Raw genomic sequence first — 21,722 nt, 5'->3', positions numbered from 1 at the left:
AGGAAGTCAGGAAAAGGGGAACGGCAGGGGGGCCTGGCCCCCGGTGTGACAGTGAAAGGCACAGAGCGGGCTCAGATCCAGGAAGAGCAGGACAGAGGAGCCCTCGTCAACGTGAAGACAGGCCTAGGGACAGGTGACGTCTGGGTGACGGTCACGCCAGGAAGGAAAGACAACAGGACAGTCCACTCGGCCGTGATGAGCTTCCCAGGCACGGCCACGGCAGCGCTCGGCGCTCTCTCCCTCAAAAGGAGAATGTGATGCAGCTGAACTGAAAGGCACTGGGGAGACCCAAGGCCTCTCTCAGGCAGGAAGATGGGAGGTTAAAAAAACAACAACAAAAAAAAGGGAAGTTGTAAAACTTGCAAAATAAAATGTTTGCCATTTAGAAACGTGGAGACAATGTGCAAACAAGACATGACAGCCCAGCACACCCGGGGAGACGAACACAAAGTGATCTCTCTGGGTCTGCTTCAGCAACAGGGGTGACGTGGGCAGGGGTCCACTCTTTTCCATGATCTGATCGGATGTTATTTGACTTTTGAAACTGGATCCGTCTATTCAGTCAGTTAGTTCAGTCTTTCAGTCGTGTCCGACTCTTTGTGACCCCATGGACTGCAGCATGCCAGGCCTCCCTGTCCATCATAAAGTCCTGGGGTTTACTCAAACTCATATCCATTGAGTTGGTGATGCCATCCAACCATTTCATCCCTCTGTCATCCCCTTCTCCTCCCACCTTCAATCTTTCCCAGCATCAGGGTTTTTTCTAATGAGTCAGTTCTTCGCATCAGGTGGCCAAAGTGTTGGAGTTTCAGCTTCCGCATCAGTCCTTCCAATGAATATTCCAGTGATCTCCTTTAGGATGGACTGGTTTGATCTCGTTGCAGTCCAAGGGACTCTCAAGAGTCTTCTCCAACACCACAGTTCAAAAGCATCAGTTCTTCAGCGCTCAGGTTTCTTTATGATCCAACTCTCACATCCACACATGACTACTGGAAAAACCATAGCTTTGACTAGACAGACGTTTGTTGGCAAATTAATGTCTCTGCTTTTTAATATACTGTCTAGGTTGGTCATAGCTTTCCTTCCAAGGAGCAAGTGTCTTTTAATTTCATGGCTGCAGTCACTATCTGCAGTGATTTTGGAGCTCAAAAAATAAAGTTCCTCACTGTTTCCATCGTTTCCCCATCTATTTGCCATGAAGTGATAGGACTGGATGCCATGATCTTAGTTTTTGAATGTTGAGTTTTAAGCCAGCTTTTTCACTCTCCTCTTTCACTTTCATCAAGAGGCTCTTTAGTTCCTCTTTGCTTTCTGCCATAAGGGTGGTGTCATCTGCATATCTGAGGTTATTGATATTCCTCCCAGCAATCTTGATTCCAGCTTGTGCTTCATCCAGCCTGGCATTTCACATGATGTACTGTGCATATAAGTTAAATAAGCAGAGTGAAAATATACAGCTTTGACCAATATACTCCTTTCTCAATTTGGAACCAGTCCATTGTTCCATGTCTGGTTCTAACTATTGCTTCTTGACCTGCATACAGATTTCTCAAGAGGCAGGTAAGGTGGCCTGGTATTCCCATCTCTTTAAGAATTTTCCACAGATTGGGATCCACACAGACAAAGGTTTTAGCATAGTCAATGAAGCAGAAGTAGATATTTTTCTGGAATTCTCTTGCTTTTTCTGTGATTCAGGGGATGTTGGCAATTTGATCTCTGGTTCCTCTGCCTTTTCTAAAACCAGCTTGAACATCTGGAAGTTCACAGTTCACGTATTGAAGCCTGGCTTGGAGAATTTTGAGCATTACTTTGCTAGTGTGTGAGATGAGTGCAATTGTGCAGTAGTTTGAACATTCCTTGGCATTGCCTTTCTTTGGGATTGGAATGAAAACTGACCTTTTCCAGTCTTGTGAGTTTTCCAAGTTTATTGGCATACTGAGTGCAGCACTTTAACACCATCATCTTTCAGGATTTGAAATAGCTCAATGGAATTCCATCACCTCCACTAGCTTTGTTTGTAGTGATGCCTAAGGCCCACTTGACTGCATTCCAGGATGTCTGGCTCTAGGTGAGTGATCACACCATCATGGTTATCCAGGTCATTAAGATATTTTTTGTAAAGTTCTTCTGTGTATTCTTGCCCCCTCTTCTTAGTATATTCTGCTTCTGTTAGGTCCATCCCATTTCTGTCCTTTATTGGGCCCATCTTTGTTTTCCTCTATGTCTTTGCACTGATCGCTGAGGAAGGCTTTCTTATCTCTCCCTGCTGTTCTTTGGAACTCTGCATTCAAATGGATACATCTCTCCTTTTCTCCTTTGCCTTTCGCTTCTCTTCTTTTCTCAGCTGTTTGTAAGGCCTCCTCAGACAGCCACTTTGCCTGTTTGCATTTCTTTTTCTCGGGGATGGTCTTGCTCACCACCTCCTGTACAATGTCATGAACCTCTGTCCATAGTTCATCAGGCACTCTGTCTATCAGATCTAATCCCTCAAATCTATTTGTCACTTCCACTGTATGATCGTAAGGGATAAGATTTAGATCATCCCTGAATGGTCTAGTGATTTTCCCTACTTTCTTCAATTTAAGTCTGAATTTGGCAATAAGGGGTTCATGATCTGAGCCACAGTCTGTCTATTACTTTGATACAGATTCAAACAGCAGATAAAGCTGCTGGATGGGAGGAGAGGTGGGGGCAGGGCTGAGCCGTGAGCCGTGAGCCGTGAGCCGGGCGAGGGCCCCCTGCCTGGTCCTGTGTGCGTCTCAGCGCGGCTGTGCGGGAACCTGAATTCCAATGTGCCCAGTTCACCATCTGAACCAGTGCCCAGCCGGGCGAGGGGACTCTCCCTAATTATCGCGGGAGTGCCTGGTGCCTGGGACTCAGACTGCTGCGGGGGGCCAGGGTGGCGGAGGACACGAACAGGCCAGGAGAGGCTTTCAGTTAAATCCCTCTCTGGGAAGCCGGCTTCCCCACGAGATTTGGGCGGCGTGCTTGGTCACAAGTGTTACGGGACAGCACCTGCCACAGGGCCACGGAGAAAGTGGCAAGAAGTTAAGCATGACTGAAAAAACAAATGGGGGGAAATCCAAACAAAAGCCCTCCGTGGTCAGCCTAAGAGCTGGTTATGTAGAATCAGGGGGCAGGAGCTGGCGGCCGTCTGAGGGCAGAGAGCACTTCCTGAATTAAGCAGGTGAGTGGACAAGTCAGCCAGTGCCTGGGTGGGAGGCGTGCGCAGCCCCTGCCCCCTGGGTCTGAGGGATGCAGGGTGTCCGTGCGGCTGCAGAGATGCAGGTGGGGGACTCAGCATCTCTCCCAGCCCCCACCCACAAGCCCGAGACAGACAGAGGACAAGGAGGCCCCTGGTGGACCCCGGCCCTGCCCAGAGCCTCCCCACCTGGGAGCAGGCCAAGTGTGCAATTCTTGGGACCAGCCCCCAAAGGCCACGCCCAGAGGTGCAGGCTGCTGGATTCAGGGGCCCCCAGGCTCCCCTCCCAGGGTCCTGCGCAGTCCCCCCTAGAAACTCTCCCTCAACCCACTGCCCCAGCTCTCACCCAGACAGAACGGGACAGAAGCAGAGGCGCCCAGAAGCCTGGGAGCAGGAAGGGCTTGGACGAACCCCACCTTGGTCAGGAGAGCCCACGCTGGGGGTCCCCAGATGCACAGAGGGGCCTTTCTTACCCTTTTAAAATTGGGGTACAGTTGCTTTGTAACATGTTAGTTTCTGCCGTACAACAGAATCAGCTATGTGAGTGTGCTCACAAATGCCCGACTCTGTGACTCCGTGGACTATAGCCTGCTCTTCTGTCCGTGAAATTTTCCAGGCAACAATCCCCTCCTGGACCTCCCCCCACCCTGCATTGCACGGAGCCCCGCATTGCATGGAGCCCCGCGGGGCACCCCTGCGCTCTACCGCAGCTTCCCACTCCCTGTCTGTTTTAGACGCGGCCGTGCCTGTGCGTCAGCCCAGTCTCCTGATTCTTCCCACCCCTCCCTTCCCCCTCCCTCTCCAGCTCAGGGTCCACATTATTTTGTACACCTGGGTCTTTCTTAGTCTGCTTGGAGCTGGTGTTCAGGAGCAGGGGTTTGCAGGCTGGCCGGGGGCTGGGAACTGTGTTCACCCCCAGGAGGGGGCGGCTCCCGGAATGCAGCTTGAACGGGATAAGAGGGGGCCGGCGGCGGCAGGGGGCCTGTGGGCCCACAGCAGGCCGCCCAGGTCCAGAGCAGCTCTGCTGGGCTGTGGGGGCTCTGATCGGCCAGCACTCCCCCCGAGGCCTGAGCGCTGTCCCGCCCTGCTCCAGGTTGCAGCTCCCCAGCTACACTCAGTGGGACATGCCCTGTGGTCAGTGTTGTCCTGGGGGAGCCTGGGAGGCCGCAGCAGACGCGCTGTGGCTGGCTCCCTTGCACCATCTAGAGGGGACCCTGAGAAAGGCAAGACCAGCCTCCTCGGGCAGAGGCGACCTGAGTCTGGCCTGGGAAGCGCCGCCCGGATCCTTGTGTTCACGATCAGAATCCAAGGCCTCAGAAGCAGCGACCTGCAGCTGCTGGCCCGATGGGCCCCTCGGCCCGCTGAGCTGTCAGCAAGCCCTGCCTGTCATGGGTTCCAGAGCGGGCTGGCTGCCTGTTCAGTGACAAGGCTCGGGCCCCGCCAGCCCCCAGGGCAGGCCCGGAGCCGGGGGAGGTGGCCTTGCCACCCTTTTGGACAGGACGCAGTGCAGCGCCTGGGCCCAAAGACACCCATGGGGTCAATGGGTCAGTGTTCAGAGAGTGTTCAACAGGAGTTCTGTGCACTGGTAAATATTTCAGCACCGAAGAAGGAGAGGACGGAATTTATCTGGAGGGTTGACGGCCACTCATGGGCCGCAGCCCCGCCTTCCACCCTGCTGTGGGCCCCACCCCACCCTTACTTTGTTCTGACCCCAGGCGCTGCTCAAAAGCCTCATCCTGGAAGGTCTCCTGGCCTCCAGCCTGAGTGACTTCAGTGTGTTCTCCCACGCCCCCCTCCCATGGCAGATCATGTGTTTCGGAGGTCGGGTCCACTTCCCGCCGGACAGCGGGGCCGTGTGAGGACTAGGGGCGTGGCCCAGCACCCCAGCAGCTCCACCCGCTCAGCCCCTCGTTCAGCAGCCCTGGCTGCCCCCAACTTCTGCAGGGGCGCCTGCCCCCCAGCCCCGAGCCCAGGCCTTTGCAATCCTCACCCGAGCCCATGCAGACCCCACGGCTGGGCTCAAGGGTTCCCACTCCCCTGTGCTTGGCCCCCGGTGGTCTCGCTTGCTGGGATTCAGGCCTGGCGAGCCCCCTCCCGAGAGGAGTCCAGATTGATGAGGCTGAGAGGACCCCAGAGGGGCAGACGGTCACTGCCACAGTGGAGCGACAGGGCACTTCGGGTCCTCTCTCCACCTTTGCAGAGGGGGACAGCTTCTGTCTGTGAGATTTTCTATTTTCAACCTTTCTGTCCTTTATGAACCTTCTATAACAAACACAACTTTTAATTACAAAATACAAAAGTGTGTGAGTAAGAGCTAACAAGACCCGACAGAGGTCACATGAAGTCCCCGTCTTCCTCCTCTTCTCTGGGGTCATCTGTGCACGTCTATGTCGGACGTGCTGGGGGAGGGCTGCAGGGGCTCAGGGCTGCCCTCCTGCCCAGCTGGGCCCCGTCTTCACACAGGCCCCCCTGTGCCCAGGCCTGTGAGCGCCCACAGGCTGCCCGACCCTGGAACTGCAGCCGCGTCCTCCCCTGAAGGGCCTGGGTCCCACACGGGTGACCTGACTCCGGTGAGCTGGTCACCCTCCCGGCCCGTGGAGGGGACCGCGCTGTCGGCCTGGCTCACGGCTGTCCTGAGAAGTGAGTCAGCACAGAAAGGCAGAGGCTCTCAGTCGCTGCTGGCCTCCTGCTGATGCCGGGACCGCCATTCTCAGCGGTGTCTTGAGGACGTTTCCAGCTCACAGGCCGGAGAAGCCATTCTTCCCATTGTCAGGCCCCAAATAATGACCCAAATAATATGTCATTTTCAGAAGGAAGCCAAGCAAGGTTCAGACGCCTAAGAAACCAAAGCACGTTGGGAAGGTTTTCTAACCGATCAGCCTTCATGTTCAATTCAATTAAACAAGTGAACAGATTGAAGCGCCTCTCCCACCATCCACTCTCTTAGGCGGCAGAAGCTCGTCCCGAGACCTTGTCTCTGGACCGGCCACACCCTGGGAACGAGACCCCCACTGGCTGGCCCTCCCCGGGCCGACGCAGATGGGTTCCGGGGGTGCTGTGCAAATCCGCACCCCCAAGTCTGGCATTTCTAGACCATCCCCTGCATCCTCTCCTCCTCTCGCAGGTGCAGCGAGGCCCACGGGAGAGCCGGCCCTGCCCCCGCCCGTCCTGTGGATCTCTGCACTCGTGTGACTTCGGCAACTCTCCGCTCCAGCCTGCCGGAGCAGGCATGGGCTTTCAGGACTGCTCTCCTCTGATGCGCCTGGTCCCCTGGGTTTCAGTTGTTGCCCTGAAACCTGAGCTCTCTGACAGAGTCAAGAAAAGTCATGAGTGTGCAGATCGCTGATTTTCTTGCTGTGATGGGGAGGGTTCTGCTCATCTCACTGTGTCAGGGGGGCTTTTGGATCAGCTGCCAGACCTCGGTGCCGTGGTGGTGCCTGGCGTGGGGCTGGACCAACAGCCTCCTTGTTGACGGACATCTGGGCTGATTCCAATTTGGGGAAAAGAGGAATAAAATCATTCTGAACACGTGTCACAAGTGCTTGTGAAAAGTTCTGTCTTCACTTGGGATAAACACCCAAGAGTGCAACCGCTGGGTCACATGGTAGCAGCACATTTAGTTTTTTTTTTTAATTTTTTGAAACAAAATAATTTTTATTTCCTAACCCATGGCAAACATATACATCCAATATGTACTTATCTTGCATACTCAGTAGTCACAGATGACTTCCAAACTACAACCGCCTTGATATTTAAGCAGGGACTAAAAGTTACTTTAGTTGACATGACAAATGCTCTTAGATGGATAACGTATGAATATATTGGATTGGTGACAACAGAATCTGACTGATTAGTTCTATAAATTTAAAGCTTGGAAAAGCTACTACTTTGACATCTAACACTTTCCGACGAGCGGGACGCAGCAATATCAGCTTGTGTTCCAGAGAAATCGCCTTGTTTTTCTGGTGATGGAACCACTTACCCACATCCGTCGGTATTGTGCAGGAAGATTCACATGGTGGTGGTGAAGCACCCACAGTGGCTTTGGCGGCGTCGGGATCACCCTGGAAGGGGCGCTTAGACACCGTGGTGTTCATGCAGCTGACTCCTTTTCCCTCAGTTTTCTTAGTCACTAATGCTCTCCAGTAGTCATGAGTGCTTTCAATAATGTCAATTGCAAAGTTCTTATCTTTAAATTCTGCATTGAAAGCAAACTCATTCTCAGGTTTTCCATCTGGAACCTTGTACTTCCTAAACCAATCCACAGTAGCTTCCAGGTAGCCAGGTTTCAGCCGCTTGATATCATTAATATCATTATAATTGGCTGCATCAGGATCTTCCACATTAATAGCAATGACTTTCCAGTCAGTTTCCCCTTCATCAATCATAGCCAGAATGCCCAGAACTTTCACTCTGATAATTTCCCCTCATGCACACTCCTTGCTTCCAATTCACACCCATCAATTGGGTCATTGTCACCACAACAGCCAGTGTGCTTGTCATTGTGTCCTGGGTCTTCCCAAGTCTGAGGGATGGCACCGTAGTTCCAGATATATCCTTTATAAGGGAACAGATTTGCAACATAACGGAGTTTTCCTTTCTTCACATCTTGCTTAATTGGGTTTAAAGGGTCCTTTGTAGCAATCTCCATTTTTGCATTCGACCAGCGTGGCACTTCAACCACCATGTGAAACACTTCCTTATCTGCATAAATTGGAATATCATGAAATGGAGAGATATATTGTCCCTTTTCATTTTTGAGAAAGACTCGATACTTGAGGGTAAAGGGCGCACGCGCTCCTTGCTGCTGAAGCCGCTCATCCTGCCAGAGACCAGACGCCACCTCCGCTACTGCTACAGAGCCACAAGTCCGCACGCAGCGCCGTATGACAAGAAGTGAGCTCGGGGCCTGCGTGCTGTGGAGACTGGCGCGGCCACGTTTAGTTTTTAAAGAAACAACCAAAATGTTTTCCTGAGGGGCTGTACCATCTGACGTTCCCACATCCCAGCATTTTTCATTTTGACACCTGGTAGAGACGATGCTGCAGAGCCCCTTGCTGTGTCTGAGCCCGAGTGCACCTCAGTTCCCACTGCAGGAGTCGGAGCCGGGAGGGAGCTGGCACAGCGGCCCTGGGTCCCGGGCGCCCGCATCAGCAGGCCGGCCACCATCCCCTGCTGGGGCAACAGGCTGGACGGAGCACAGGTCATTTCAGAGCTGCAGGTGCAGCTTCGAAGGTAGAATCTTCTGGAAGAAGACTATTCAGGTGTCCTGGCCTTGGCCAGATGCACTGACAGGGCTCATGGCCAGAATTTTGCAGACTATTCGTGGACAGGCCTTTTGCTGGTGCGGCCACCTTGAATCAAAGGGCCCTCCTTAGGATCCCACCTCACTTCTTGCTAAAACGTCCTCCCCCTGTCTTTTCTCCCCAGGCGCCCACCAGTGACCCCCAGAAGGGACCAGTGAAGCAGAGGCTTGGCTGAGGAGGAATTTACAGAGCAGGGGGCCACTGGGCTCAGAGCTCCACAAAAGGCCCCCCAAGGAGGATACAAGGGAGACGGCACAGCAGGGACAGAGCGCGCCAGGGTGGGCTGGACCCTGTGTCTGGCTCTGGTCCAGGGTGCGGGCGGCACACACCCTGGACCACCGTTGCACTGGGGCTGAAGGCAGAGCGGCAGAACCTGGTGGGGAAGGGGCGACGCCCCAGCCCTCTCTGTGGTCCGGCTCCTGGCAGCTCGGGAGTGATCTCTGGGGAGCCAGAAGCCAGGGAAGGACCTCTGAGTCTTGGGGTGCGCGCAGGCTTGGGGGACCCAGGGAGCTCCGCCCTGAAGTCTGGGGCAGCACAAGGAGTGCGAGGCGCACTCGGCGGGAGCGGGAGGTGGTGGCCCTCCCACCCCACACCACCCCAGCCCGCCCCGCCCCCGACGTCCGTCGGACCACCCAGCGCGTGGCTCCTTCCTCCCTCCGCTAGCCAGGGGGTCACCGCGAGCCCGCTCTCCGCTCCCCTCGGCTTTACCGGCTACAGGGGCCTCCCCCGCTCCGGGATTGGATGCGAGAGGAGGGTGGGGGCGGGCGGGGGGACCCCAGGAGCCCAGGTTCCCCGCTCTGGCGGAGAGCAGCCGGCAGCTCAGACGCCACTGGTCCGCGCCTGGAAGAACCTCCGCGCCGACCTGGAGCGCTCCGGCGGGCAGCGCGGAGGAGGCGGCAGCATTGGCAGCCTGCAGGCGGCAGGCGCACCGCGATGTTTGACAGCTCGCAGTATCCCTACAATTGTTTCAATTACGACGCCGACGACTACCCGGCGGGCAGCTCGGACGAGGAGAAGCGGCTCACGCGGCCAGCGTACAGGTGACCGCGGGGCCGGGCCAGGGCCGCAGGGGTCGGGGGCCCTCCTCCGACCGGCTCGCCCACGGGAGGGCTCACTTCTCATCCGCACGTTAGGAGGTAACCGAGAAGGTTCTCCAGCCTTCCCGGGAAGCCCCAGATGTGAGGGTGAGCTTCCCGGGTCTGCGCAGAGCTGCGCTGGGAGCTCCAGGGGGCCCCACTCCAACAACCACCCCCGCCCCCAGCTCCCCGGCGCCCGGGGGAAGGCAGCGCGGAGTGGTCCCCGCGCGGGCATGGCCGGCAGGAGACTCCAGACGCAGACGCGCTCCGGGGTCCCTCCCCCTCTCCGGCCCAGCCTGAGCGCCCCTGTTTGCAGCTACATCGCGCTGATCGCCATGGCCATTCAGCAGAGCCCGACGGGCAGGGTGACCCTGTCTGGAATCTACGACTTCATCATGCGCAGGTTCCCGTACTACCGCGCCAACCAGCGCGCCTGGCAGAACTCCATCCGCCACAACCTGTCCCTCAACAGCTGCTTTGTCAAGGTGAGCCCCGCCCTGGGCGGCCCCCGAGTGTCCCAGGCCCGGGGACCCCTGGACCAAGGAACCCCTGAGTGGGCGGTGGGGGTGCATTTTGCAGCGGCGTGCGCTGGAAAGTTCACGGGTAGCCTTCGCCAGCTCCCCAGCGACTCGCCCACCCCCAGGGCGGGGCATCCTTCCGGGGCCGCCAGGGGCTCCCCGAGTGAGCGCGGTGGGCGGGCCCCCCGGGAGCACGCCGGGCGCTGAGCCCCTCGCCCGCACAGGTGCCACGGACCGACGGCCACGAGAAGGGCAAGGGCAACTACTGGACCTTCGCCGGCGGCTGCGAGTCACTGCTGGACCTTTTCGAGAACGGCAACTTCCGCCGGCGACGGCGCCGGCGCGGCCCCGTGGGCGCGGAGGGGAGGGGGGCGCGCGGGACAGATGCAGGGCCGCACCCGGGCCCCCCTGACCCGGCCAGCGCACCGGCGACCCCAATCCCCCCCCGCGAGCCCCCGACCCCGGCCAGCCCTGCCGTCCTGGGGAGGGAGGCGCACAGGGACATCAAGTTCAGCATTGACTACATCCTCTCCACCCCTGACCCCCTTCCGGGATGCAGGTCACCCCACGTGCAAGAGGGCAGACACCCCCCGCTGGAGGTGCGCCAGGTGAACCTCCACCTTTGGACCATGTGAGAGGCACTGAGGCGGCTCCCCCTCCAGGGCTGGCACCCGGTCAGTCTGGGGTCTTTGGGGTGATTTCAGTCCACCTGAAGCAAAGAAATGAGGTTCTGCCACAATCCACAAAGTTCACAAACTCAGGCTCAGTGCTGAAACCAGCCTGGGTTGGAGGGAAAGAGGTGACAGGCTGAAAGGCGCTCATTTCCCTGTTGCCCCATTACCCCTTCAGATAAAACCCACCACTTCGCGTTGGAGGACTTAAGGGTTTGCTCTTGACTCACCCAGGGATCTTGCTTGAGGGCTAAGAGCTCACGGTCAGGGTCACGATCACTTAGAGTCAAGGTAATGATGGAGAGGTCGCTTCCTAGACTGCTGCGGGTGAGCAGAGTGTCTGGGGTGGAGTTGGTGGGCGTTTTCTCTAGCTGAAAACAATAAAAACGAAGTGCAGACGGTCAAGTCAGCTATTAATTGATCCTGTGAACATTGCCCAAGGTTTTTGACAGTGTCCCTGTCATGAATGATGTGATTGGAAGTGACAAGTGCGTCTCGTGTTGTGGGCTGAATATTTGACGGTTGTTTAAAAAATTCTGTGCGCTTTTTTAATACAGAAAAGAAGGAAGGAAGTGGGGGGAGGAAGGCGGAGGGGGGTGAAGAGGGGAGGCCTTTGGGACAGCGTGGGGACAAAGTACACTTGATTCTCCTGAGCAGCGAGGAAGCCCTATTCTGGCACATTCCAAGCAAACATTCCAGAGCAGACAGCTGACAAATTTCTGCTACACTGTGAGGTGTACAGTTAGGAAGTACACAATTACAAGCATTGGAGGTGGGTGCATCCATTTGAAATGTAAATGATATAACTACTGGGTAGAGACGGGCGTTTAAAAAACACAATTATGCACAGTGAAACTATTTGACCAACCTTATCATTTTTCACCAGCCCATTTTTCCGCAGAGTTAATTGCTTTCCGTGACTTAATTTGAACATTAGTATGGATTACACCTAATCTGATTCACTAGGTGACGACGATTGGCTAATTTTGTAAACGGCAAAAACACACCCAAGGAGCCTTGCTGTCTCGACTCAGAATTACTGTCTTGCTTTATCGGACTCAGAGAAGCTGGGGCTGGGGTAGATGAAGGAGGCAGGCACGCGAGACTGAATCGGTCGGGAGACACGGTTGCACCCTGATTCAGAAGGTTGGGCATTTCATTAAGTCACAGTATCCCGATTTCATCCGCCCTGTGAATAGAAACCCCTTGCGGTCCTATGGTTTTGAGAAGGCGTGTCTGGCCCTGACTCCAGAGGTGGTCACTGGTAGTGATGCCCACTCACGTCACCAATGCGCTCTCAGCCAGCTCAGGCCGCCAACAGGTCAACCAGAAAGGACTGAGGTCACCGCACCCTCGCAGACACCCACTGGCAGAACTCTCTCCTGGGGGCGCAGCCAGTGTCGGTGGGCTCTCGGGTCAGCTGGGCACGGTGCTGAGCCTCCCCGCGGGCCAGCACCCCGACCCTGCTGCCCTCGCTCTGTACAGATCAGAGACCTACAGCACAGTGGCCCGGGCCTGGGACTCAAGCTGTGACTCTGGGGCCAGGCTTCCTCCATGCCGTGGTCACACGCAAGTGTGTGCATGCGTGTGCCTAGTGGGCCTGTGTTGTGTCTGTCTCATTCCTGTTACTTACAGTCTATTGTCAGTTGTGCTGACACCATTTTAAATTATACCAGATATAATTCAGATGGTGATAGGACACAGCTGTTTCCACACACAAGTATACGACATACAGACTATCTGATGGTATATTTTTCTGCTTCCATCTGAGCAAATAAAGTTTCGTTTCATCTTTCAACTTCTCTTCCTGAGTTTCATTCCAGTGATCAAGTGGCTGAAGCCAAGGGGCGGCACCAGGCTTTGAGATCTGGGTACTGTAGCATTTGTTTTGCAAAGGATATCAATCATGTTTTTCGAAGCAATGGGACATTTTCAATTTGCAAGCAAGTGACACCCTTCGACTGCAGAAAGGCCCGCAGCCCTCAGAGTGAGTGGCATTTAATCCCCAACAACACAGCAGGATGAGGGCTGGTCTGACCTATTCAAACGTCGCCTCCACCACGCACACCCGCCTAACACAGTTATAATTAAATACCTTATGCCTCTCTTGCAAATCCACTGATTGATCACCAATACGTACATCACCAGCACATTACCCTGAGCAGATGTCTGCCACACGTGCCACGGATCACCGAGTTTCCATTAGCCGGAGCCGGGGCTGCGTGTGGGAGCCGTGATCGAGCTGCTGTCGTGCGAAGCGCGCTCCCGCGGTGTGGCACCAGCTCGCAGACTGTGTGTGTCGTTGCTCCAAGCAGCCGCCAGGCAAGGGGCCTCCACCAGCGCTGGTGCTACAAGGCAAGGCCCGACAGGGCCCGGACAGCCGAGGTGAGGGTGGGCGCCCAGAGACAACAGCGGGTGCTGGACGGCAGCGCCCCCCCCCCCGCCCCCCCATCTCCAGGGCCCCAATGGTCAAGCCCGCATGCCCACACGGATGGCCTCCTCCTGCGGCTCCAGCAGCCCCATGAGCAGAGACGAGCAGACACCCGACTCCGTGAAGCAGGAACAGATAAGGAAACAGGCTCAGCGGGGCAGGGCCCAGCCCACCTTCCCCACTGCGGGGGCCCAGGCTGCCCGTCTGAGGCGGGATGGCGCCCTCTGGCCAGGAGGATGGAGGCATCACAATCCCGGCCCCCGCCCACTCTCGGCATTCACTAGCATGCGAGCCCTTGGGGCAGGACCTGACCCCCGCCTCCCCGCCCCCAGCAGCCCGGCCTCCAGCCCTCCAAGTCAGGAGGGTCCGCACTACCCCCCGCCCCGGGGCTCGGCCTGGGGTGCAGCCCCCAGTATCACTTCAAGAGGAGCTCAGGAACGACACAGTCCGTTACCGGTAACGTGAGTTTGTATTCAGCCAAATTAACAATCCAAAAACACTGGCAAAATTGCTTGTTTTTATCCCGTTAAAAACACCAAGTTCGTCTGATTTAAATGGACCTTGCTGTTCTGGAGAAACCAGTTCCCCAGAACCAAAGGCACAGCTGTCGGGCGGCCACTGAAGACAAATTAATTGTCCTGGCATCCAGGAAATTACGCTTCCCCAGCTTAAGGCAACTTCAGGCCCAGAGTCCAAGCAAGATGTAAGCTCACTCAGCTGAAACTCACGGGATTAGATTTATAATAGGCTGAGGGAGGTCTCACGGCTGTGCCATTTTTAACAAGTAGAAACCGGGCGGGAGCACTGGGGGCCCACCGGGCCTGCTCTGCTCCGTGCTGGGCTTGGGCGTGGGGATGGAGGAGGTGGGGGGGTCCCTCCCGGAGTCCTGCTGGGCCCTCACACTCGCCCGTCAGGGGGTGGTTCCGGTCCACACCGTTCGCCCAGGAGCCCGGTGCCTCTGGGACGACCAGTGGGTCCCCACCGCCCGCCAAGCCCTGCGATCACGCTGCTCATCCCTGAAGAGGTTTCAGAACCACTGTCTCTGCAGACGCTCACGGGGCGCTCCAGCTGGTGAGGGGCTCCATGTCCATTGGTGCCTTTCGTTGCTTCATACCGGTCTCCGTCCATCCACATGGAGGCGGTGAGCCACGGACCACGTGTCCTGGGACCTCGCGGTGCGGGAGACAAGGTGGGAGCAGTGAACCCCAGCACCTGAAAGGCCGGCCCAAGGCTGACGGTCCAGCTCTCACCCCTCTGCATGCAGTCACCCTGGACAGCTGTGCTGCACTTGGGTGACCGGGACAGGAGGGCCCGCTCCCCCCGAGAGGGAACCCTGCTGGTTCTGGGGCACAGGGCCCCAACTTCACCCATATGCATCTCAGCCAGAGGAGCGACTCAGGAGGAAGACCTGGTGCACCTGGGGGGCTGGGGCAAGGCCTGTCACCCTCCTTGACATAGGTCCAGACAGAGGGCACCAGCGCTGGGACTGCTGTGCCCATCATGCGCCACAGGAAGTCCTGTCCTCCCTGGGCCCTGAGCATCAGGAGCAGAGAGGGTTCCCCACCGGGGGTGCTCTGCGTGTGTCTGAATGCTGGGCATGCACAGGCCACAGGTGCCTGTTGGCCAAGTGTGCATCTGCGAGCCCACTGAGTGTGCATGTGTGGTGTGAATAGTGTGCACTGCGTGTGCACGAAGGTGAGCCAAGCATACACCTGTGCATACGTGTACTCGGGCAGGTGTGCACGAGTGTGCACACACACCAGTGTACACGTGTGAGAGTGCATCACAGCAACACATTGTTTCCGATCCTTTTTGTGCCAAGAAATCTGTGTGAAAGCAAAGGCACCTGGGAGCCCCCAGGTCTGCTGAACAGCTCATCTGCGGAGTGGCTGGTGGGCGTCCCACGGGGTCTCTAGTGAGACCCACCTCCAGGAGCCACTCAGCAGGACGCGGTGAGAAGCGCTCTCAGAGGAGGAGTGACTGCAGCTGAAGAACTGGACCAGAGCCCCTGGACGTGAAAGTTAGGACATAAATCAAAGGCAAATGTCAAATGCCTTCTAACACCGATTGAGGCGTAACTTGGGGTGGGGCCGCGCGTTGGGCACTTGCTCGTGGAGGCTCAGAGAAATTATATCCGTAATCACCTTCAGATTGCTGGCGCCTTGCTGCAGACCTAAGCCTCTGTGGCCTCCCAGGTGGGAACGTGTGTCCAGAACTCAGGCCCCACATCCACGGATGCTGAGGACGCCCAGCATGTGGTGCAGACACAGGGTCAGACCATGGGAACTTTCCAAACGTCCCCTAGAGAGAGCACACCCTGGGAGCATCTCTGAGGAGCCAGACAGAACACTCAGCAGGCACCGTTCTCCCCAAGACCTCTAGGCACCTGCTTCCTGCCCTGCACCACCCAGGCCTCGGTGCCTCCTGCCCGCCTGTGGCTGCAGCCTCAAGCAGGGCACTCCAAACAGGGCAAACACCCTCCCCCAGGCCGCCTGGCAGCCTCTGAGAGCCAAGATCAGGCCCAGGCCCCGAGCGCCTGGCTGCTGGGCCTCCAGCCCTCATAGCTGCAGAGGACGGCAGGAGGTACACTGTCTATATCATCTCCAAACGAGACAATGCTCACAGTCTGTGTCAAATACTGTTAAACCTAAGCCTTAAAACTACTCTTAGAAATCACAGCCCTGTTTGGCCAGTTATTCTTCATTTCTTAGCATATTTACAACTGCAGAAAAGAAGGGCCTCTTCACTGTCTCTGCCTCCAGAGACCCTGACTACGTCCTGCTCCCCACCCAGACTGGGAGCCACCAGCTCTCCAAGCTGAGCGTGCCTGCCTGCCTGGCTTTCTGCTCTCTGTACAGAACCAAACAGCATGGCCCCACTTGGGCACCTTCCCCTCTTAGCTTTGCTAACTCATGTTTGTACTCTAAGATTCAGTGCTCAGGCTGCCTCCTCCAGAAAGCCTTCTCTGACTGCCTTTCCTGTAACCCCTAAGTTACAAACGTCTTATGTTACACTTTGGTCTGGAAGCTCGCAGTTTTATACTTTACATTGAGTTATAGGCTCCATCTTGAATGAAGCTCTGGGTACAGCATCAGGAACATGTTACAGTTTATTTTCCCCATACAGTCGTTTCGGCACCATTAACTCCCTCTCCCCATGGGACTGTATTGATGTCTTTGTAGGGAATCTGTTGTCCGTGTGTAGGTGTATTTCTAAACTCTCACTGTGGCCCATGGATTTACTCGTCTATTTGGCACCAACAGCCAACTCATTGGAAAAGACCCTGATGCTCGGAAAGGTTGAGGACAAAAGGAGAAGGAGGCAGCAGAGGATGAGATGGTTAGAGAGCATTGCTGACTCAATGGACATGAATTTGCGCAAACTCCAGGAGCTACTGGAGGCCAGTGGAGCCTACGCGTCACAGTCTCCAAGACTCAGATGTGACTCTGTGACTGAACAGCTGCACTGTATCCACAGCACTAGCCTCAAGGCACACGGAAAGTGGGGAGTGTTAGCCGCATAAATTTGCTTTTCTTTTTCAAAGTTGGGTGGGCTATTCTAGAGCCTTTGAAATGCCAAATAAATGTGAGAATCGGCTTGTGAATTTCCATGAGAAACCTGTTGGGATGGTTTGGGAGTGTGTTGATCAACTGGGGGAAAACTGACATCTTCACATGTACCTCATGTTTCTGATACTACTATGAACTATATTTTTAAATTTTAAATCATTGTTTGTGGGAAGTTTACAGAAATACAATTAATTTTGTATATGGGTCTTGTATTCCAAAACCTTGCTAAACTCACTTATTCATTTTTTGTAGTTTCCATCAGATTTTCAACATAGATGACTGTGTCCTCAGTGAATAAATTCTGAGTCTTATCTCCTAATTCCCAATCCTTTATTTTCTTGCTTTTTTGCACTGGCTAGAACCTCCATGCAACGTTGAATAGCAATGGCAAGAGTGGACATCCGTGCCTTGTTCTGATCCCGAGAGGAAAGAATTCCATCTTCCACTATGAAGCGTGAACCCAGTGTGTGCGTGCATGCTAAGCTGCTTCAGTCATGTCTGACTCTGTGTGACCCAATGGACTGTAGCCCGCCAGGCTTCTCTGTTCTTGAGATTCCCTAGGCAAGAATACTGGGGTGGATTGCCCTGTCCTCCTCCAGGGGATCTTCGTGATCGAACCCACGTCTCTTACATCTAACCTACATTGGCAGGCAGGTTCTTTACCTTTGGTGCCACCTGGGAAGCCCTTAATATCCCCCTTTAAAGTGAAGTAAAAGTGAAGTCACTCAGTCATGTCCGACTCTTTGCGACCCCATGGACTGTAGCCCCCAGGCTCCTCCCTCCATGGGATTTTCCAGGCAAGAATACTAGAGTAGGTTACCATTTCCTTCTCCAGGAGATCTTCCCGACCCAGAGCCTGAACCTGGGTCTCCCGCATTGCAGGCAGACGCTTCACCTTCTGAGCCCCCAGGGAAGCCCGATATCCCCCTTAGTATCATCTGAATAATCATAGATCTGCAGTGGTGTCACCTCTGTCACTCCCGACATCATCCCATTCCCTGATCTGTCCACTTAGAGACAGCAGAGAAGGGCCAACGCCCTGGTTTCCAGGCATGACTTCTCACCTGGAGGCAGCAGGCGCCCCACTTGGAGGTGGGGCATCTTTCGGCTCTCAGCACTGAGGAGAAACCCAAAGCAACCCCAGTCACTCCCCACATATAACTGATTAAGGACAAGGATTATTTGCCAAAACAGACCCACCAAACGAGAAAAATCCTGACTCCCCTGTCCAGACCCATCACTTCCCAACTGGCGTCCCAAGCCAATGACCAGCTGGGGTGGCCAGTCTCAGCCCAAGCAGCTCCCAGAACAGTCAGGGGTCCCCGGGCAGAGGCACGGGCCCAGCTGGATGTACATTGACCCCACCACTCTGCAGGTCTCTACACACCGCCGCTTTTTATTCTAAACTACATCAAATCTGCTTAAAATGTTTGGGGCTAGAGTAAAAAGTGGCCCCTCCCCCCCTTGTGTCTGTCGGCTTCTGGTGACGCTTGCTGAGAAACTGCCACCCGACACCCAGGGGCTCAGGGTTAGGGTTAGGGTTAGGGTTAGGGTTCGCAGGCGCAGAGTAGGGCTGGGCGGGCGGGGCTGGGCTCCAGCCGAGCTGAGCCCGGGAGGCAGGGGGAGGCCGGGGCCAGGGCTGCCCACTGCGCTGTTTCTGCGGCTCAGACCCCTGGCCAAAAGCTCCTTCCGTGATGTGATGGCCGAAGGGGTAAACGAGGGCAGGCCAACTGTGAGTCCTCTGCAGGCACCAGTTCCACAGACATCCCGCGTCCACAGCCAGTCACAGGGCCGTGCCCCAAGGCATGGCCAGGAAGGGCCGGTCCCGTGGAAGAAGACGGTGGGAGTTTCTGACAATCGATTCAGCTCTACCTCTTTCCACAGTCCCAGACCCCAAAGGCCGCCGCCCTGAGCTACATCATGCACCGCGCCACACACTCCTTTCTCTGGAGACCCAGAGGGGTAATGCTACCCCACCTTTGCTGGGCTTCCCTGGTGACTCAGATAGTAAAGCGTCTGCCTGCAATGCGGGAGACCCTGGGTCAGAAAGAACCCCTAGAGAAGGGAATGGCAACCCACTCCAGTACTCTTGCCTGGAGAATCCCATGGACAGAGGAGCCTGGTAGGCTACAGTCCATGGGGTCTCAAAGAGTCGGACATGACTGAACGACTTCACGTTTGCTGAACAAACTGGGTCCTGCTGTGCGCACCCCAGGGAGCCATGGTCAATGACAGCCAAGCTCAGGGAGGTCCCAGCAGGGCCAGACACGCAGCCTCAGACCTGCACCCACGTTCCCCGGGTAGTGTGCCGGGCCTCTTGCAAAGAGTCTGAGGACTTCGTGGCCACAGGCCCCTCTGTCCGGGTTCTCACGCCGTCCCAGTCCTGCTCCCTGCCTTCTCTTGGGGAGCCCCGCGCCAGGCCCCTGCTCCCCACCCCAGGGAGGGCACACAAGGCCAGGAGGCATTTGAAGGTCACGGAGCCCGGGTCACCACCCTCTCCTGCCTGCATTACATGCCAGGGGCTGACGCCCTCCTGCCTCCAGGACATCTGAGCGGGGAGTCCCTCGGGGAGAAGGCTGATGCCTCAGGGGCCCGGGTGACAAAGGTCGGGGAGCCCTGGGAGAGGACACAGGTGTGGCAGGGCGGGCAGCCGGGCCACACTGAGAGCTGCGGGAAGGGGAGCCCCTGCCCCCATGGCTGCCCCTCAGGGACCTCCGGTGGCCTCACCGACCAGACCACTGGTCTCTGCTGGAGACCACTGTGTGCCAAGCACCCCATAATCTGATGAAAGCCCAGCTAAGTTCAGCCAGACAGTAGAGGCAGTGGGATTTAAAATCCGACCTAAGACTCTACAATAAAAGCACAAATAATTCAATTAAAAAACAGACCAAGAATCTGGACATTTTTCCAAAGGACATCTATGAATGGCCAAGAAACTAATGAAAGCATGCTTGACTCCTAGGAACACACCCAAAGGATGGAAAACAAAGTCTCAGACAAATACTTGTGCACAGACGGTCACAGCAGCGCGACCCACGTGATCCAAAAGTGGAAATCGCCCGCACCTCCACCAGTGCACAAGCTGGATGAGCAAACTGTGCTTCGTTCACACAGCAGAACGTTATCGGCCCTGGAAAGCGATGCCACAACATGCGTGAACACACACCAGGAGAAAGAAGCCACAGACTGTGTCTTGGATGATTCCAGAACAGGCAGATCCACAGCCACAGACAGCAAACTGGTGGTTGCCGCAGAAGGAAGGAGGGGAGTGTGGGGGTGACGCTTTCTTTTCAAGGTAATGAAAATGTTCTGGAATTAGATCATGCTGATATTTGTTCAATATTGTGAATGTGCTATAAAACCACTGAATTGTACCCTTTAAAACACTGATTTTTTTTTTTTTTTGTCATGTGGATTATATCTTAATTTTAGAATTGTACACACACACCCTAAGCTGAGTGAGATCCCTGCTCAGCACCCCTGGCCACAGGAACCGCGAGCGGGTCCCTGGCTGAGCACTAGCTTCCTTGTGCCTGAGACTGGGGTCATAATCCTGACTCACAGGGTTGCTGTGCCAACCCAGAGTGATAAGGCACGGAGCGCCTGGGTCATTGTGTAAACGGGTGAGATAATGCGTGAGAGGTGACACGAGCCCCGGCCTGCGGGGCGCACAGGACGCGTCACCTGGCCCCGTGCCCGGCACACCTGCAGCGACTCAGCCCTCACACCTGGGAGGCGGCCTTGAGCCGATCTGCCACGGCCCGCAGCAGCGCCGCCAGCCTTTGAGCCGACCCTGGCTCCTCCAGGTGGCCTTCCCCCGCGCCCTCCTTCCGCCCACCCTGCTCCCGTGAAGGCAGCAAGCGCCCCCCAGCTGCCTGCCCAGTCCAGCCACCGTCCAGCCCGCAGCTGGAGTGGGCCCCCCAAATCACGCCAGCCCCCCCTTTCCCAGCCCCCCGGCCCCGCCCGGCTCTCCTGAGCCCGGTGCGAAGCTGAGGCCGGGCCCTCAGCCCCTCTCCCCACCCAACCTTCTGTGCTCAGGCCACAGGCCTCTGGGCCACTCCTGCCCAGGGCTTTCGGACCCCCGTCCCCAGGCCTGGGACGAGCCCCACTTCTTGTCCCACCCTGTCTCCACTCAGCGTCTCGTCCAGGGGCCTTCCTGGCCACGTCCAAGCCCGCAGCTGCCCGGTGCTGTTTCTCCCTGCACCCCCAGCAGCGCTGTGATGAGCTGTACTCATTACCTTACAGCTGCTTGGCTTCATCCGAACCTCCAGCTAGAACACAGAGCCTCCGGAGCAGCCCCCGGCCATGCCCCTCAGACCCCAGGACAGCGACCCCGGCTCTTGACAGGAGCCCAGGGAACACATGGCCCGTCTTCCCAGCCGTCCAACGAGGGGTGGCCGGCGGGTGCCCAGCCTCCCTCAGCCCTCCAGGCGCAGCACAGGTGAGCCCGCGGCGCAGGGAGCGGTGTGCCTGTCAGGGACCCCTTCGGGCTCGGAAGCTGAGCCTGGCTAGACTTTGTGGGGAGGGCGAACCCTCTCCGCACCGACATCCTGCTAATCGGCCTCAACATGCCTGAAAACTTGACATCCGCATCCCACGCGAAGGGCTCCCAAGTCTCCCAGACCAGGCCCCGCGGGGGATGCCGGCGCCTCGCCACCAGGGGGCAGCGGAGGGCCAGGGATGGGCCGGCCCGTGGCGCCGGGGGCCGGGGCGGGGCGGGGACGCGGGGTGGGGGACTCCCAGGTCCAGACCCCGCCCCGTGGCCCCGCCCCGCCCCGCCCTGCCCCGCCCTCCCCGCCGAAAGGTGCCCGGGTTTGGGGTCCACGGTCTTCCAGGACCGACTCCCAAAAAGGAACCAGCGCGGCGATGATGGCGCCCAGGATCGGGGGCGGCGGGTGGGCTCTGCGGTCCCGCGGGCCTTCCTGCCTGATGCTCTTGTTCTCCGGACA

At 56.7% G+C, this 21,722-nt stretch overlaps 1 protein-coding gene and 1 pseudogene across 1 annotated transcript; one reads left to right on the top strand and one right to left on the bottom strand.

Moving 5' to 3' along the window:
- Positions 1-6,590: 6,590 nt before the first annotated feature.
- LOC133063259 (inorganic pyrophosphatase-like) lies at positions 6,591-8,023 on the bottom strand (annotated as a pseudogene).
- A 1,418-nt stretch (positions 8,024-9,441) lies between these two features.
- Positions 9,442-10,956, top strand: FOXL3 (forkhead box L3). The gene is made up of 3 exons (XM_061152334.1): positions 9,442-9,548; positions 9,901-10,069; positions 10,327-10,956. Exons 1-3 carry the CDS (start codon positions 9,442-9,444, stop codon positions 10,735-10,737), a joined length of 687 nt encoding a protein of 228 aa, XP_061008317.1. The 3' UTR covers positions 10,738-10,956.
- Positions 10,957-21,722: the final 10,766 nt, after the last annotated feature.

The sequence above is a fragment of the Dama dama genome, chromosome 10, assembly GCF_033118175.1.
Source record: "Dama dama isolate Ldn47 chromosome 10, ASM3311817v1, whole genome shotgun sequence".
Lineage (NCBI taxonomy): Eukaryota > Metazoa > Chordata > Mammalia > Artiodactyla > Cervidae > Dama > Dama dama.
Note: the sequence above shows the minus strand (reverse complement) of the source record. Positions and strands in the feature narration are given on the sequence as shown.

Bases quoted from the DNA above. Each gene is read 5' to 3' on its own strand.
- FOXL3 (XM_061152334.1), top strand. From the start codon at position 9,442: ATGTTTGACAGCTCGCAGTATCCCTACAATTGTTTCAATTACGACGCC. The intron at 9,549-9,900 runs GTGACCGCGGGG...CCCTGTTTGCAG, and splicing joins CTCACGCGGCCAGCGTACAG to CTACATCGCGCTGATCGCCA. The intron at 10,070-10,326 runs GTGAGCCCCGCC...TCGCCCGCACAG, and splicing joins TCAACAGCTGCTTTGTCAAG to GTGCCACGGACCGACGGCCA.